We start from the raw sequence: 12,921 nt of genomic DNA, 5'->3' as shown, positions 1-12,921 counted from the left end.
CTAGAAAACTGCCAGGCAGTTAAGTCTTGATGGTTAAAATATCCTTATTTTCCCTCAAGATCCAAGATCAAATTTTCCATTGAGCAATGATGTCATTGAGCATGAGTTAGGCAGACTTCAAAAGGCCGGATTATATAATACTATCTTTTCAGTTGTGGTCATTTGTTTCACTTCTTAGGAGGACTTTTGAAATTTTATATCATTTTTCTTTTCATATAATCTTAATTGTTTTAGCTCAGTTCAAATAGGACTCTGATATATTGTCAACCTTTAATGAAACCTGCCATGACCTTTTCCTTACTCATTTGTCCATGTTTCCATGCTTCCCAACTAGTACTTCCTGACTGTTCAAGTTTTTATGGAACCTTTTTTTTTGTATTTTCCTTTCCTCCACAGGGTATTACATATGACCATGTAGAACTAAATGTATATTTGAATGGAAAAAATATGCATTGTCCAGCATCAGGTATACGAGGGACTGTGTATCCAGTTGTTTATGGTAAGCCAAAATATTTGTAATATAACATATATACTAACTTTTGTTTGACCTTTTAAAGTTTATTTAGAAGTCTAGGAGAAAAAAGAAGTCTGTGAAAATTGTCACTATGAACTTTTTCTATGGAATGTACTCAGTAGGATATTATGGTCCCATCCTGCAGGAATAAGGGAGTTTATCTTTTTATTGTATTTTTCATATATGTATATACACACACATACATATATAGTATGTTTATATGTGTATCAAACATAGCAAAGCATTTACTATGTGATTATACATAAATAAATATAAGAGCCCTAGTATAATATACCAATTTGCTAACTAAGGTCAACAGTTCGAATCTACTAGTTGCTCTATGAAAGAAAACTAGGTAGTTTCCTGAAGATTTACAGTCTTGGAAACTCAAAGGAGGGTCACAGTTGCAACCAAAAAGAGCTGGAATTGACTCAGTGGCAGTAGGTTTGGTTTTGGGTTTGATATTTAAAGATGCAGTAGCCATATAATCTTTTTCTATCATCAAAATATCTTGAACTAGGGATGGGGAGTTTATGTACATTGAGATCAATTGCCTTTATAAAATAATCTAATGTTAAAACTCTTTCTCAGACAAATTGTGACTTAAAAATATTTTATAACCATTGTTTTGCTTTTGATAACCTAGGATATATATCATTATTATCCTAATAGCTATACAATTTTGCCTTCTAACCTTTGAGGCGCTCTTATGACTTAGTGGTAAGGAGTTGCACTGCCAACACAAAGGCATGTGGTTTGAGTCCACCAGCTGCTCTGAGGAAGATGGGCATTCTCCTCTCGTTTGATTAACAGCCTCTGAAACCTAATGGAGGGTCAGCTGTGGGTTGGTTCTAACTCGACAACACACATCAACAAGAGTTGAGTTACTTAACAGATGGCTCAATATCACTTAAATGTTTTATTGTAGCAAATTTCAAACATATATAGTTGCAGAAGATTAATGTAATTAGTCATCATGTACTTCTTATCAGCTTCATAGACAATTAAGTTTCCTTTCTCTGCCAGCTTTCTTTCTGCTCTTCCTCTTCTCTCCTCTGGTTATTGTGAAGTAAACCACAATGGGAGGAAACTACCCCTGTTTGTCCTGAAGAGCTGCTGGTGCTTTTGAACTGCCAGAGATAGCACAGCTTTTGGGTTGTTTGTCGTTATGTGCCATTGACTTGGAATCAACTTATAACTACTCTGGTAGGTTTTCAGAGACTGAACATCCCACTGGAGGAGATGGTTCCTCTCCCTCTTGCGGAGCAACTGTCTTTGGGTTGATAGCACAGGTCCTTACCCGCTGGAATGCCAGAGCTCCCTAGCAGCTAGACTAGCGGTGGACCAGGCCACCAGACCTGGGTGCTTCCTGTCATCTCTCTTACTAGGTCTCAGAGTTATTGAGTGATGCCAATAGTTAGTGCATTCAACGTCTAACTAAAAAGTTGGATGTTCAAGTCCACTCAAACCCTAGACGAAAGGTCCAGATATCTACTTCTGAGAAATCAGCCACTAAAAACACTGTGACACACTGATCTACTCTTGAGCTCCCCCTAAGTTGAAATCTACTCAATGATAAGCAATTTGTAATTGTTTGTCATTCCACATTCTAGAACTTCAATGTGCTACTTAAAATCCCCAGGCATTCTCCGCAAATGACCTTGCTTATCAGGAGTGAGCTACTTTATGCACTGCCCTAAGCTTTTCTGGGTCAACTCCAGTCTTGTCTCCCTCCATTCCATCCCAGAAGTGGTTTCCTTCATGTTCAAAACTGATTTCTCTATTTGTAGTCTAGATTTCAAACCCTCTTAGCATTGAAACTTCACTCTGTCTGTTATTTTATCTTTCTCTCCTATCACCTTGCTCTTTTCAAATCCTGCAAGTATTTTGGGTCTCTTCCAACACTCCCACAACCTTCCCTTGAACTTGTTTCACTTGCCATCCCTGTGCTTACTTTTATCTGTGTGACTCCATAGACAAAACTCTGTGTTTCCAGAATAGTCTCTATCTACTATCTTTGTCGTATTATTTGGTTTTCAGTTGATTCTTGTTACTGTTACTGCCACTTCCTTGCAACCTCTTAAAATCACTCAAGATTTAAAAAATATCAAGTCCACTACTTGCTTTTATTTTTCAAAAAAATGTATCTAGATGTATGAGTGAAACATTATACGTGCAACTGAATAAGTAACTGTAAAATGCATACACATTGGTACTAGTTAGGTCCAGAAGTAGACCTTTCTTAGCAAGCCATTGCCGCTCCCATTACAGCTCTACTCCTCTCATGCTAGTTGACTTTGCACTGATTATTTATTTGCCTTATTTTATTAATTCTGTTACCATGATTAAAATACTGAGCATTTTCATCTCCCCAGAAGTATGCTTGAGCTCCTTTGTAATCATTTCTGCTCACCACCAATTTAGCATCCACTCATTTTTGTTAGTATAGCTTAATGTACATTTCTAGAATATTATATAAACAAAATCAATTTATGCTGAGTAAAAGAACCTAGACTAAGAAAGGACAGTTTTAAGATTTGCCCAGGTTGCAGCTTTAATTCGTGCCTTTTTACTTCAGAATAATATTTCATTGTGTAGACACTTCACAATTCATTTAGCCATTCATGTGTCAATGTGTGTACATGTTTGAACCACATTTCTTTGCATTATAGTGCAGGTCTTTACCACTGAGGAACCAGAGCTCCCTTCCAATTTGGGGTTCATAGCAAATACAGTTACAATGAACATTTGTGTACAAGTCTTTGTACAGATATATAAAGCAGTTTCTTTTGAGCAAATGACTATGAGTGGAATATCTGGTTATGTGGTAGGTTTAAGTCCTTAAGAAGCTGATGAAGTGTTTGGACCATGACCATTTTACATTCCAGGAGGAATGTGTGATAGTTCTAGTTTCTCCACATCCTTGCCTATACTTGGGCTTATTTGTCATACATATAACTTCTTACTTGAGTCACTGGGTGATGCAAATGGTTAATATGCCCAACTATTAACTGAAAGATTGGAGACTGAGGTCTACTCAGAAGTACCTTGTAAGAAAGGCGTGGCATCTACTTCAAAAAAATCAGTCACTGCAAACTACCCTGAGGAGTGTAGTCCTGCTCTAAGGACAGCCACCTTCCTGGAAATGTGTCCTCTTAACTTCTGTTACATCACTTTCCTGCATCCTCCTTCCTTAGCCGTTCCTTTCCAGTCACTTTCCCTGTCTAATCTTGATCTAGTCTTCCTATTCATAGCTTGATTTAATCATGCTATTCACATCTTCAACTACTGCTTCATGAAGAAGAAATAGAAGAACTAGAGTTAATACTTCTGCCCCAAATTCTATGTTTCCAGTTACCTGTTACACATCATCAGCTAATAGAAGATGAAACAAAAAAGTCAAAACTCAGGGTCTTCAAGTGGCAGCCTCCTCATAGCTGACCCTAAATTGGTCGTTCGAGGCTATAAATCTCCTAGGGGGAGATATTCCCCATCTTTCTCCCTCAGTTTTAAATATTTCATTCTGGCCACTGGTATCCATTCTTACTGCCAGTATTCTATTTAGGTCTTAATATAGCAACCAAATAGCTTTGTAAGTCTTGTAACTGTTCTGTGACTCAAAACTCATACATTTCTAACTCATAAGCCATTGCCTATACATTAACGTAGAGTTAGCTTTCTAAAACACACATAAATTCTTCTACTCTCTTATTGAAAAATCCTTTCTGGCTGTCATGGATTGGATTTTGTTTTCTCAAAATAAGGTATGCCATAATATAATTTGGAAACTGTGTAATTATTTCCCATGACATGATACACTAAGTAGTTACAGAAGATTAAAGGTGGGCTATACCACACCTTAGTCTCCTCACAACCCTAATTCTGTATTAGGGGATATTTTAGTTATCTATTGCTACTCTAACAGAGATACCACAGGTATGGACGGCATGAATAAACAGAAATTTCTCTTACAGTTTAGGAAACTGTTGTTGAGTGCCATTGAGTTGACCACCCCTCATAGCAACCCGATGAATAATAGATTGGAACTCTGCCCTGTCCTCACCATTCTCATGATCTCTGCCATACTCGGGCTAGTTTTTGCAGTCAGTATATCAGTCATCTCTTTGAGAGCCTGCCTCTCTTTTCCTGACCATCTGCTTTTCCAAGTATGATGTCTTTTTCCGAGGACTGGATTCTCACACCCTCTTGTTCAATGTAAGTGAGACAAAATTTCATCACCTTTGTCTCTGAGAGCACACTGGTTGCACTTCATTCAAGACAGATTGGTTTGTTCTTTTGGCAGCCCTTGGGATATGCAGTACTTTCTCCAGCACCACAATTCAATGGCATTTCTTTCTTCTTGGGTCTTCTTTATTCATTATCCAGTTTTCATATGCATAGGAAGCAGTTGAAAAACGATAGCTTGGGCCAGGCATGCTTTAGTCTTTAAATCTACATCATTCCTTTTCAATACTTTGGAGAATTTGGACAACAAATTTTCCCAATGCCATACATCTTTTGATTTCTCAACTACTAGTATCATGGATGTAGACTGTGGATCCAAGTAAAATGAAATCATTGGCGGCTTTGGTCTTTTCTCCGTTTATTGGTCCAGCGCTGAGGATTTTTGTTTTCTTGATGTTGAGATGTAATCCATATTGAAGGATATATCATCTTTGATCTTCTACAGCAAGTAAAGCTGTGTCATCTGCATTATGCCAATTATCGATGAGTCTTCTTCCAGTCTCTGTGCCACATCATTATTCATATAGTCCAGCTTCTTGAATTATTTGCTCAGCCTTCAGATGGGATAGGCATGAAGAAATGATGCAACCCTGGCACAGACCTTTTCTTTAGTTTTCTAGATTTTAAACCATCCAGTGTCCCCTTGCTATATTCAAACAGCTACTTCTTAGTCTGTGTACAGATTTTGCATTAGCACAATTGACTTTTCTGGTATTCCCATTCTTTTCAGTGCTAGCCATAGTTTATCCGAGTCCACAGTCAAATGCCTTTTGCCTAGTCAATAAACCATAGGCAAACATCTTTCTGTTATACTCTCCTTTCACTTAAAATAATCTGACATCAGCAATGATATCCCTACTCTTCTTCTGGATCCAGCTTGAATTTCTGGAAGTTCCCTGTCTACGTACTATTCTGTTGCCCTTCAGTAATCCTCAGCAAGCTCTTACTTGCATGTAAAACTAATGATAATGATCACTAATTTATGAACTCTGTTGGATCACCTTTTGGAATGGAAACAAATGGAACTCATCCAGTCAGTTGGCCAGATAGCTAGCTGTCTTCCAGATTTCTAGGCTAGTGAGCATTTGCAGACTTGCATCGGTTGCCTGAACACATAATTGCTTTTACATCAATTACTGGGGCCTTTAATGCCTTCAGTACAGTTTGGACCTCTATTTTTATCATCATTAGTTCTTAATCATATGCTACTTCCTGATATGGTTCAGTGTAAACTAATTCTTTTTGGTTCAGTGACTCTATGTATGCCTTTCATCTTCTTTGATGCTTCCTGCCTCATTTAAGATTTTGCCCATAGAATCTTTCAGTATTTCAACTTGAAACTTGAATTTTTTTCTTCAGCTCTTTCAGCTTGAGAAATGCCAAGTGTGTGTTTCTTTTGATTTTTCTCTCCCTCTCTACACATTTCATTGCATGTTGCTGTCTTCTCAAGCCACCCTTTGAATCTTTTAACTCTCTTTACTTCATTTCCTCCTTTTGGTTTCACTTCAATATTGAATAAGTTTCAGAATTTCTTCTGACATATAGTTTTGTCTCTTCTTTCTTTCTTGTCTTTAACCTTGATAATAACCTTGGGCTTTCTTAATGGATGATGTCCCTAATGTCAACTCACAGCTGTCTGGCCTCCAGTTGTTGGTGTTCAGTGCATAAATTTTATTCTTAAGATGATTTTTAGATTCAGGTAGGATAAACTCAAGGTGGTATTTTGGTTTTGTGGACTGTTTTGATTTCCTTCAGCTGCACTTTGAATTTGTATATGAGGAATTGTGATCTGTTCAACTTTGGTGCCCTACCTTTTTCCTGATTGCTGATTTTGAGCTCTTCCATCATTAATTTGATTCCTGTATATTCCATCAAGTGAGGTCTATATGTATAGTCACTATTTGTGGGTTTATTGTTTTAGTTAGTTGGGTTTGGTTTTTTCTTTAAAAAAAAGGTGTATGCAGCAAATCAATCATTGATTGTAAAACATTCAACCATGCAATTTCTACCACCAAAGCCATTTCCCCCCAGTTCTTTGTTTCCAACTTTTGCATTCCAGTCACTAGTGATTATTAATGTGCCTTTTTTTTTTACTTTTTAAAAATTATTATTAAATTTTATTAGTTTTAATGAACATTTACAGAGATTTTGGGTTCTCATTCATTCATTGTTGCACTGTTTTCTCTACCCTCCTCCCCAGTTCATTCTTCTTCCCCCCCCATGTCTGTTTTAATTGTCCAGTTGACACAGTGCTTGTCAAAGCCAGTTCTGATAAATCTCCTTTGTCAGTGTGCCCTTTGCCATTCCCTATCACTCCTCCCTGAGAGAGACTTCACCCTGAGTCATAAGGAAAAGGGGATGGCGTATTCTCTTAGCTACTTCCTGCTGAAAAGGGACACTGTGGGTTTCAGGGTGAAGATCTCTCACTACTCTAAAGGGCCCCTTTGGCAGTAGGAAACAAATAGACTTTTATGGAGATTGATTTTGGAATTTAGATGCACTGTTATTAATTGTGCTTAGCCGTACATGTTCATATCCTTGAAGATGTATCATAGAGGTGTTGCAACCTAGAAGACACAAATTTAACTAACAAGTTAAAAGTACATGAGTCAAAAATTAACAAGCAATAATATTCTGAGTAGAAGCTCTAGTAGTGGCACAAATCAAGTTACACAGGGAAGGTGGTTCTTACAATAAAAGGCCTATAGACTAGCACTTTGTCTGTTACAGTGTAGAGGTTAGGAACCACAAGATGTAGAGGCTCAGCTGTGTCATTTATGCTTCTTAAGTCCTGGAGCAAATTCCATCTACCACTGGGCTGTTTTACAACTCGGAAGTTCATATGCAAGGTAGAGGTGAAGTAAGGAACTGCTTATGAGGTTTTCTGTCCATTCCAACAACTAAGAGATAGTGAGAAGAGTTGGGACCTTAGAAGGCTTTTAGGACCAATTAGTAGGCTCTGTGTCCAGGAGAAAATGAATATACTTACCAGTAATGTTAATGCTCATCCACGGCTCTTCTGGGAGGATCTAAATCATTGAAGTGTCCTCCTTTGTTTCCAGCTGAGAGCTGGGGCCTGTCAGTCCTGTCAGCTAGGAGGACCTGATGTGGGCCACCTTGGCCAAGTGTCCTTTTGATTGCATGTCCAGTTAATTTCAAACTGCAAAAGTTAGTAGAAATCCTTAATTTCTTCAACTTTGGCTCCAGTGGTTGGTGCATATATTTGAATGAGAGTTGTATTAACAGATTTTCCTTGTTTGTATATGGTGTTATCACTGATAGCATTGCATTTCAGAATAGATCTTGAAATATTCCTCCTGAGGATGAATTTTACTCTATTCCTCTTCAATTTGTCATCCCTGGCATAGAAGATCATGTGATTGTCTAATTCAGAAAGGCCAGTACTAGTCCATCTCACTTTACTAATGCCAACTATGTTGATCTTTATATGTTCTGTTTCATTTTTTACAAATTCCAGTTTCCCTGCATTCATACTTATATATACTATATGTCTCAATTATGAATGGATATTTACACCTGTCTTTCTTTATTTTGAGTCTTGCCTCATCAGCAAATGAAGGTCCTTTATTGAGTGAAAGCTTTACTCCATTCATATCATTAGGCTGGACACAGGTTTGGAAGCAGGAGTGGCATCCACTTCCTAAACCACATGCCTCCGGAAACTCTTGAACTTTGATAAATGTCAATAGTTGTAGAGGGGCTTCAGGCCTTTTGTTCATAGGGTCGCTATGAGTCGTGCTCAACTCGAAGGCAATCAACAACTATTTTGAGAAGGCAGCTTTTCACCCATTGCATTTTGAGTGCTTTCCAACCTGGGGGCTCCTGTTCTGGCATGTAGCCAGCAATACCCTTCTGTTATTCATAAAGTTTCCAAGAGCCTTAGCTCTGGTGGCATAGTTCCTAGGGAGCTGAGTTGCTAACCCAAACATGGCACCTCCCTGATAGTTCAAATCCACCAGCAGCTCCAGGGGAGAAAGATGAGCAGCCTCCTACCATGTAAATGACAGTCTCTGAAAACCCACAGGAGGTTAGCTCAGAGTCAGTTCTCACTCAGCAGCAATGACAGTAAGTGAAAGAAGGAGTGATAGTAATTCCTGGTCGCATCGTGTGTTATGTGTTGGGATACTAACTGAAAAGTTGGCAGTTGGAATCCACCCTCCTCTCTGAGGGAGAAAGAAATAACAGAAGTATAGACATGGAGAACAACTTAGGAGTTAGTTGCCAGAGGATAGAGATGGGTAGACAAGAGGAGTGAGAAAAGGTACAACTCTAAAGCTTTTCTTTTGCTGTGAAAAGAATAGTTCTGTGTCTTGATTATGCTGGTGACTATACACATCTATACAGGTGGCAGAATTGCCTAGAACCTAAATATTCACACACAAATGAGTATACTTAAAGGTCTGTGGTTTGGATAACAGATTGTGCCAATGTTTTGTTGTTTTTTTTTTTTTTTTTTTTTTTAATTTTAATTTTTTTTTATTTTGTGTGCGTGTACCGTCAAATCAGATCTGACTGGTACAGGAGGATATTGCGCCTCCTTCTCTGGCAGAGCATCTGGTGGATTCGAACTGTGTTCCTCTGGGAGTGCAGTGCAGCTTCTTGCCACTAGGCCACCAGAGCTCCCCTAGATTGTGCCAATGTTGTTCCTTGGTTTTGTTACTGTGGGGTAGCAATGGAATATATTTCCATTAGGAGAAGTTGAATGAAAGATAAATGAGACTATTATTCCACATTCTTGTCAATCTATAATTTTTTTCAAAAGAAAACATTTTTTAAGTAATACAATTTTTAAAAATTATAGGTAGGCAAGCAAGAAGAAAATTTAAATTATTCCTATGCAAATGTTAAAAATTGACCAAAATGCAAGGAAATTTGAAGCATAAGGTTTATTTTTAAGCAGTTATCCTATTTACCTATAGAAATATAAAACCATGGGACTCAAAGGAGCTAGATCAATGATGCTTATAAAGAGAAGAATGAGAAACCACTGACTAATCTAACATAACATGCATTTACTGAGAGCAACTGACGTCAGATCAGAAGAGTGTGCCCTACCACTAAGCCATAACTTGTGAAATTCAAATTTAGTGAATCTGGCTTGTAGGAAGAAAGAAGGGTTTAATAACTTTGTTTAAGAGAAAAGTCGCTAGCACAATTAATTTTTACGGAAATATCTTTACACTGAATAGTTTGGTTTAGTCTGTAAGAAAACGTCATACTCCTGGTAATGCATTAGATATTAATTTTTCTTTTAAAACACACTATCCATAGATGGTTAATAATATTATAATGTGTAATCTTCCTTTATTTTCAATGGATTTTTTTAGTTGTTGTGACTGTTTTATCTACTAGGATCATGTGTTGTATCCTGAAAAACAGTATGTTTACTGTATTAGGGGAGCATAGTTTAATTCATAATTAAGTATTCATTCACATGAAGGCCTTTGCTTCTAATTTCTTTCTTTTTGTGTTCTCTAGTTGACGACAGTGCAATTTTGGATTGCCAGTTCAGTGAATTTTACCATACACCTCCACCTGGCTTTGAAAAAATCTTATTTGAACAGCAGATCTTCTGAATGTATATGTTTTTCATAACTGTATTGCTGCACTGTTAAAAGTGTTTACTGTTTAATAAAGCTTTACCTGAGCTATAAATGAACATATATTCTTAAAAATATGCTTGCTAATGTTGTCTAAGGAAATGCTGTATTTAGTATATCAAGAGGAAGTTGTGATTTAAATTGCTGTTTTTTTATGATATGAAATCAGCATTTGGGGCAGTTTATTTAATTCTTATTTAAATTAGCATTATCATTTTAATTAACAGTATTAAGTGGAAATATGTATATAGAGACTACAAAGGGAGTCTTTCCTACATAAAGTATTTGTTTTGTTAGAGATGTAGAGTTGAGTGCTTTTTGTCTTGTCATTCTGTAACTAAGCCTGGAACTATGTCACATCTGCGATCCAATATTCTTTTGTCTCTGTCTTGTTTTACACACAGTCAGTCTCCAGATTATAAACTCACATACAACAATTGTTAGGAACCAACCCCACCTCAAGGCTTATTAAAATTGGAGGTAATACATTAGGTCATAATAACCAATAGGCACAATTTTGCAGCACATCAGACATTATTACTATGTGGTCACATTATAGATATGTTCATGTATCTAGAAACATTTCTTTAAAGTTTTTGATGCGTATAAAGGTTCAGTATATTTGTACATAGACACTAAAACATGTGACTAATTGATAGTAGGCATAACCCTGTCCTTAAATATATCTACTTAGATACAAATTCAATTTAAAGATAGATTTAGAAGGGGAACTCATTTGTAATCTGGGGACTGCTTACTTTACCCAGTATGTTTATTGTAAAATGTACCACTTTTCTTAACATTTAAAAGGCCTATTTTGTTTGTATAATGTCATTGTTTTTCATTTGCTCTGTGAAAAAGAAAGTATGTGTTTTGGTAAGTGTTGGAGCATTCTGTTGAAGACCATCATGCTGTGTTACTTCAGTACCATAGTGAGTATCATTCAGTTAGCACTGTAGTGTATACACTGGCAGAGAGAACTATATAAGGATTTAAACTTCTATTTAAATGGGATTATTCTTTTCTGGACTATTTTATTTAAATGTGTTTTTCTGTGATGAATAATAAAATAGCAATTAAGAAATAATCAGAACTATCTTAAACACACACTCATCCTTTTTGTTATTATACACCAAATCCACTTCACCCTTCATTGTTTTGAAACTTCAGAGAGAAATGACTCCTCTCTGTGACCCTGAGCCTTTCTCCAGTTTTATAAAAGAATCACTGTCTTTTTGTGAACACCTTACTAACATGATGGAAAACCATCCCTATCTCTATGTACACCCTCTACAAATGAACAGAACATGCCATGGAGGCATAAGTTTCAGTCCTTTTTCAGTAAGAAGCAGTATGATGTGCTAAGAAAATGTAGGTGGTGGAGTGAGGAGATCTGAAATGTAGTTCTGCCTAATCTTGTCATCTCCTTAGGCGAGTTCCTCAGTCCCTCTGAGACCCAGATTCCTTCCTTTTTTTTTTTTCTTCTCATTTTTGTGTGAGTGTACCGTCAAATCAGATCTGACTGGTACAGGAGGAGATTGTCCCTCCTTTTCCAGGCAGAGCATCTGGTGGATTCAAACCATGTGCCTCTGGGATTGTAGTTGCAGCTCCTTGCCACTAGGCCACCAGAGCTCCCCCAGATTCTTTTCTTAAAAAGCAGTAATCATACTTGGCAGAATACTGTGACTAGTTTAATAAGGAAATGTAATGTTATACACCTTAATCATCGTTGTTGTTGTTGTTATGTGCCGTCGAGTCGTTTGGGACTCATAGCGACCCTATGTACAACAGCCCTAAACCATGTTCTATCCTGTGCCAATCTCATTGCCTCTGACAAACCCATCCCAATTACCCCAGTCACTGAATCAATCCACCTCATAGAGGGTCTTCCCCTCCTGCGCTGTCCCTCCACTCTACCCAGCATGATGTCCCTCTCTAAAGACCTGTCTCTCCCTACAACATGTCCAAAGTATGTCAGGCGAAGCCCCAGAATCCTTGCCTCCAAGGAGCAGCCTGGTTTAATCCTCTCTATGATGAATCTGTTTGTTTTCTTGGCAGTCCATGGTACATTCAATACTCTTCTCCAGCACCACAGCTCAAAGGCATCAATTCTCCTTCTATCCTCCCTAGTCATTGTCCAACTCTCTGATGCATAACAAGTGAATGCAAAAACCATGGCCTGTATCAGTCAGACCTTAGTCTCCAGAGAGACACTGTTGCTCTTGAGTATTTTGGAGAGATCCCTAACCACAGACTTTCCCATCGCAATACGTTTTTTTATTTCCTGGCTACTGGTGCCAAGAGTGTTGACCATGGAGCCGAGCAAACTGAAGCTGTGAACAATCTCAATCTCTTCGCCATCCATCCTGATGCTACCGATTGGTCCAGTGGTGAGAATTTTTGTTATATCATCATAGATATATAATAAATACAGCATTACTGTTGACTGTAAAGTGGTTTCATAATTCTCATACTAGCAGCATCAGCAGGGAGTTCTGGTGGCTGAATGGCAAGAAGCTATGCTATAATCCCGAAGGCACA

At 37.6% G+C, this 12,921-nt stretch overlaps 1 protein-coding gene across 2 annotated transcripts in view; it reads left to right on the top strand.

Moving 5' to 3' along the window:
* SPRYD7 (SPRY domain containing 7) overlaps positions 1 to 10,356 on the top strand; it is a 29,143-nt gene extending 18,787 nt beyond the window's left edge. For both annotated transcript variants that reach the window (XM_006879509.1, XM_006879510.1), the window contains 2 exons: positions 397 to 499; positions 10,259 to 10,356. In XM_006879509.1, the coding sequence (XP_006879571.1) occupies positions 397 to 499; positions 10,259 to 10,356 (201 nt within the window). The remainder of the gene's footprint in view (positions 1 to 396; positions 500 to 10,258) is intronic.
* The last annotated feature ends 2,565 nt before the right edge of the window (positions 10,357 to 12,921 follow it).

Source organism: Elephantulus edwardii, unplaced genomic scaffold (assembly GCF_000299155.1).
Source record: "Elephantulus edwardii isolate Elephantulus edwardi_28Jun2011 unplaced genomic scaffold, EleEdw1.0 scaffold00004, whole genome shotgun sequence".
NCBI lineage: Eukaryota > Metazoa > Chordata > Mammalia > Macroscelidea > Macroscelididae > Elephantulus > Elephantulus edwardii.
This window is presented reverse-complemented; position numbering and strand designations above follow the sequence as displayed.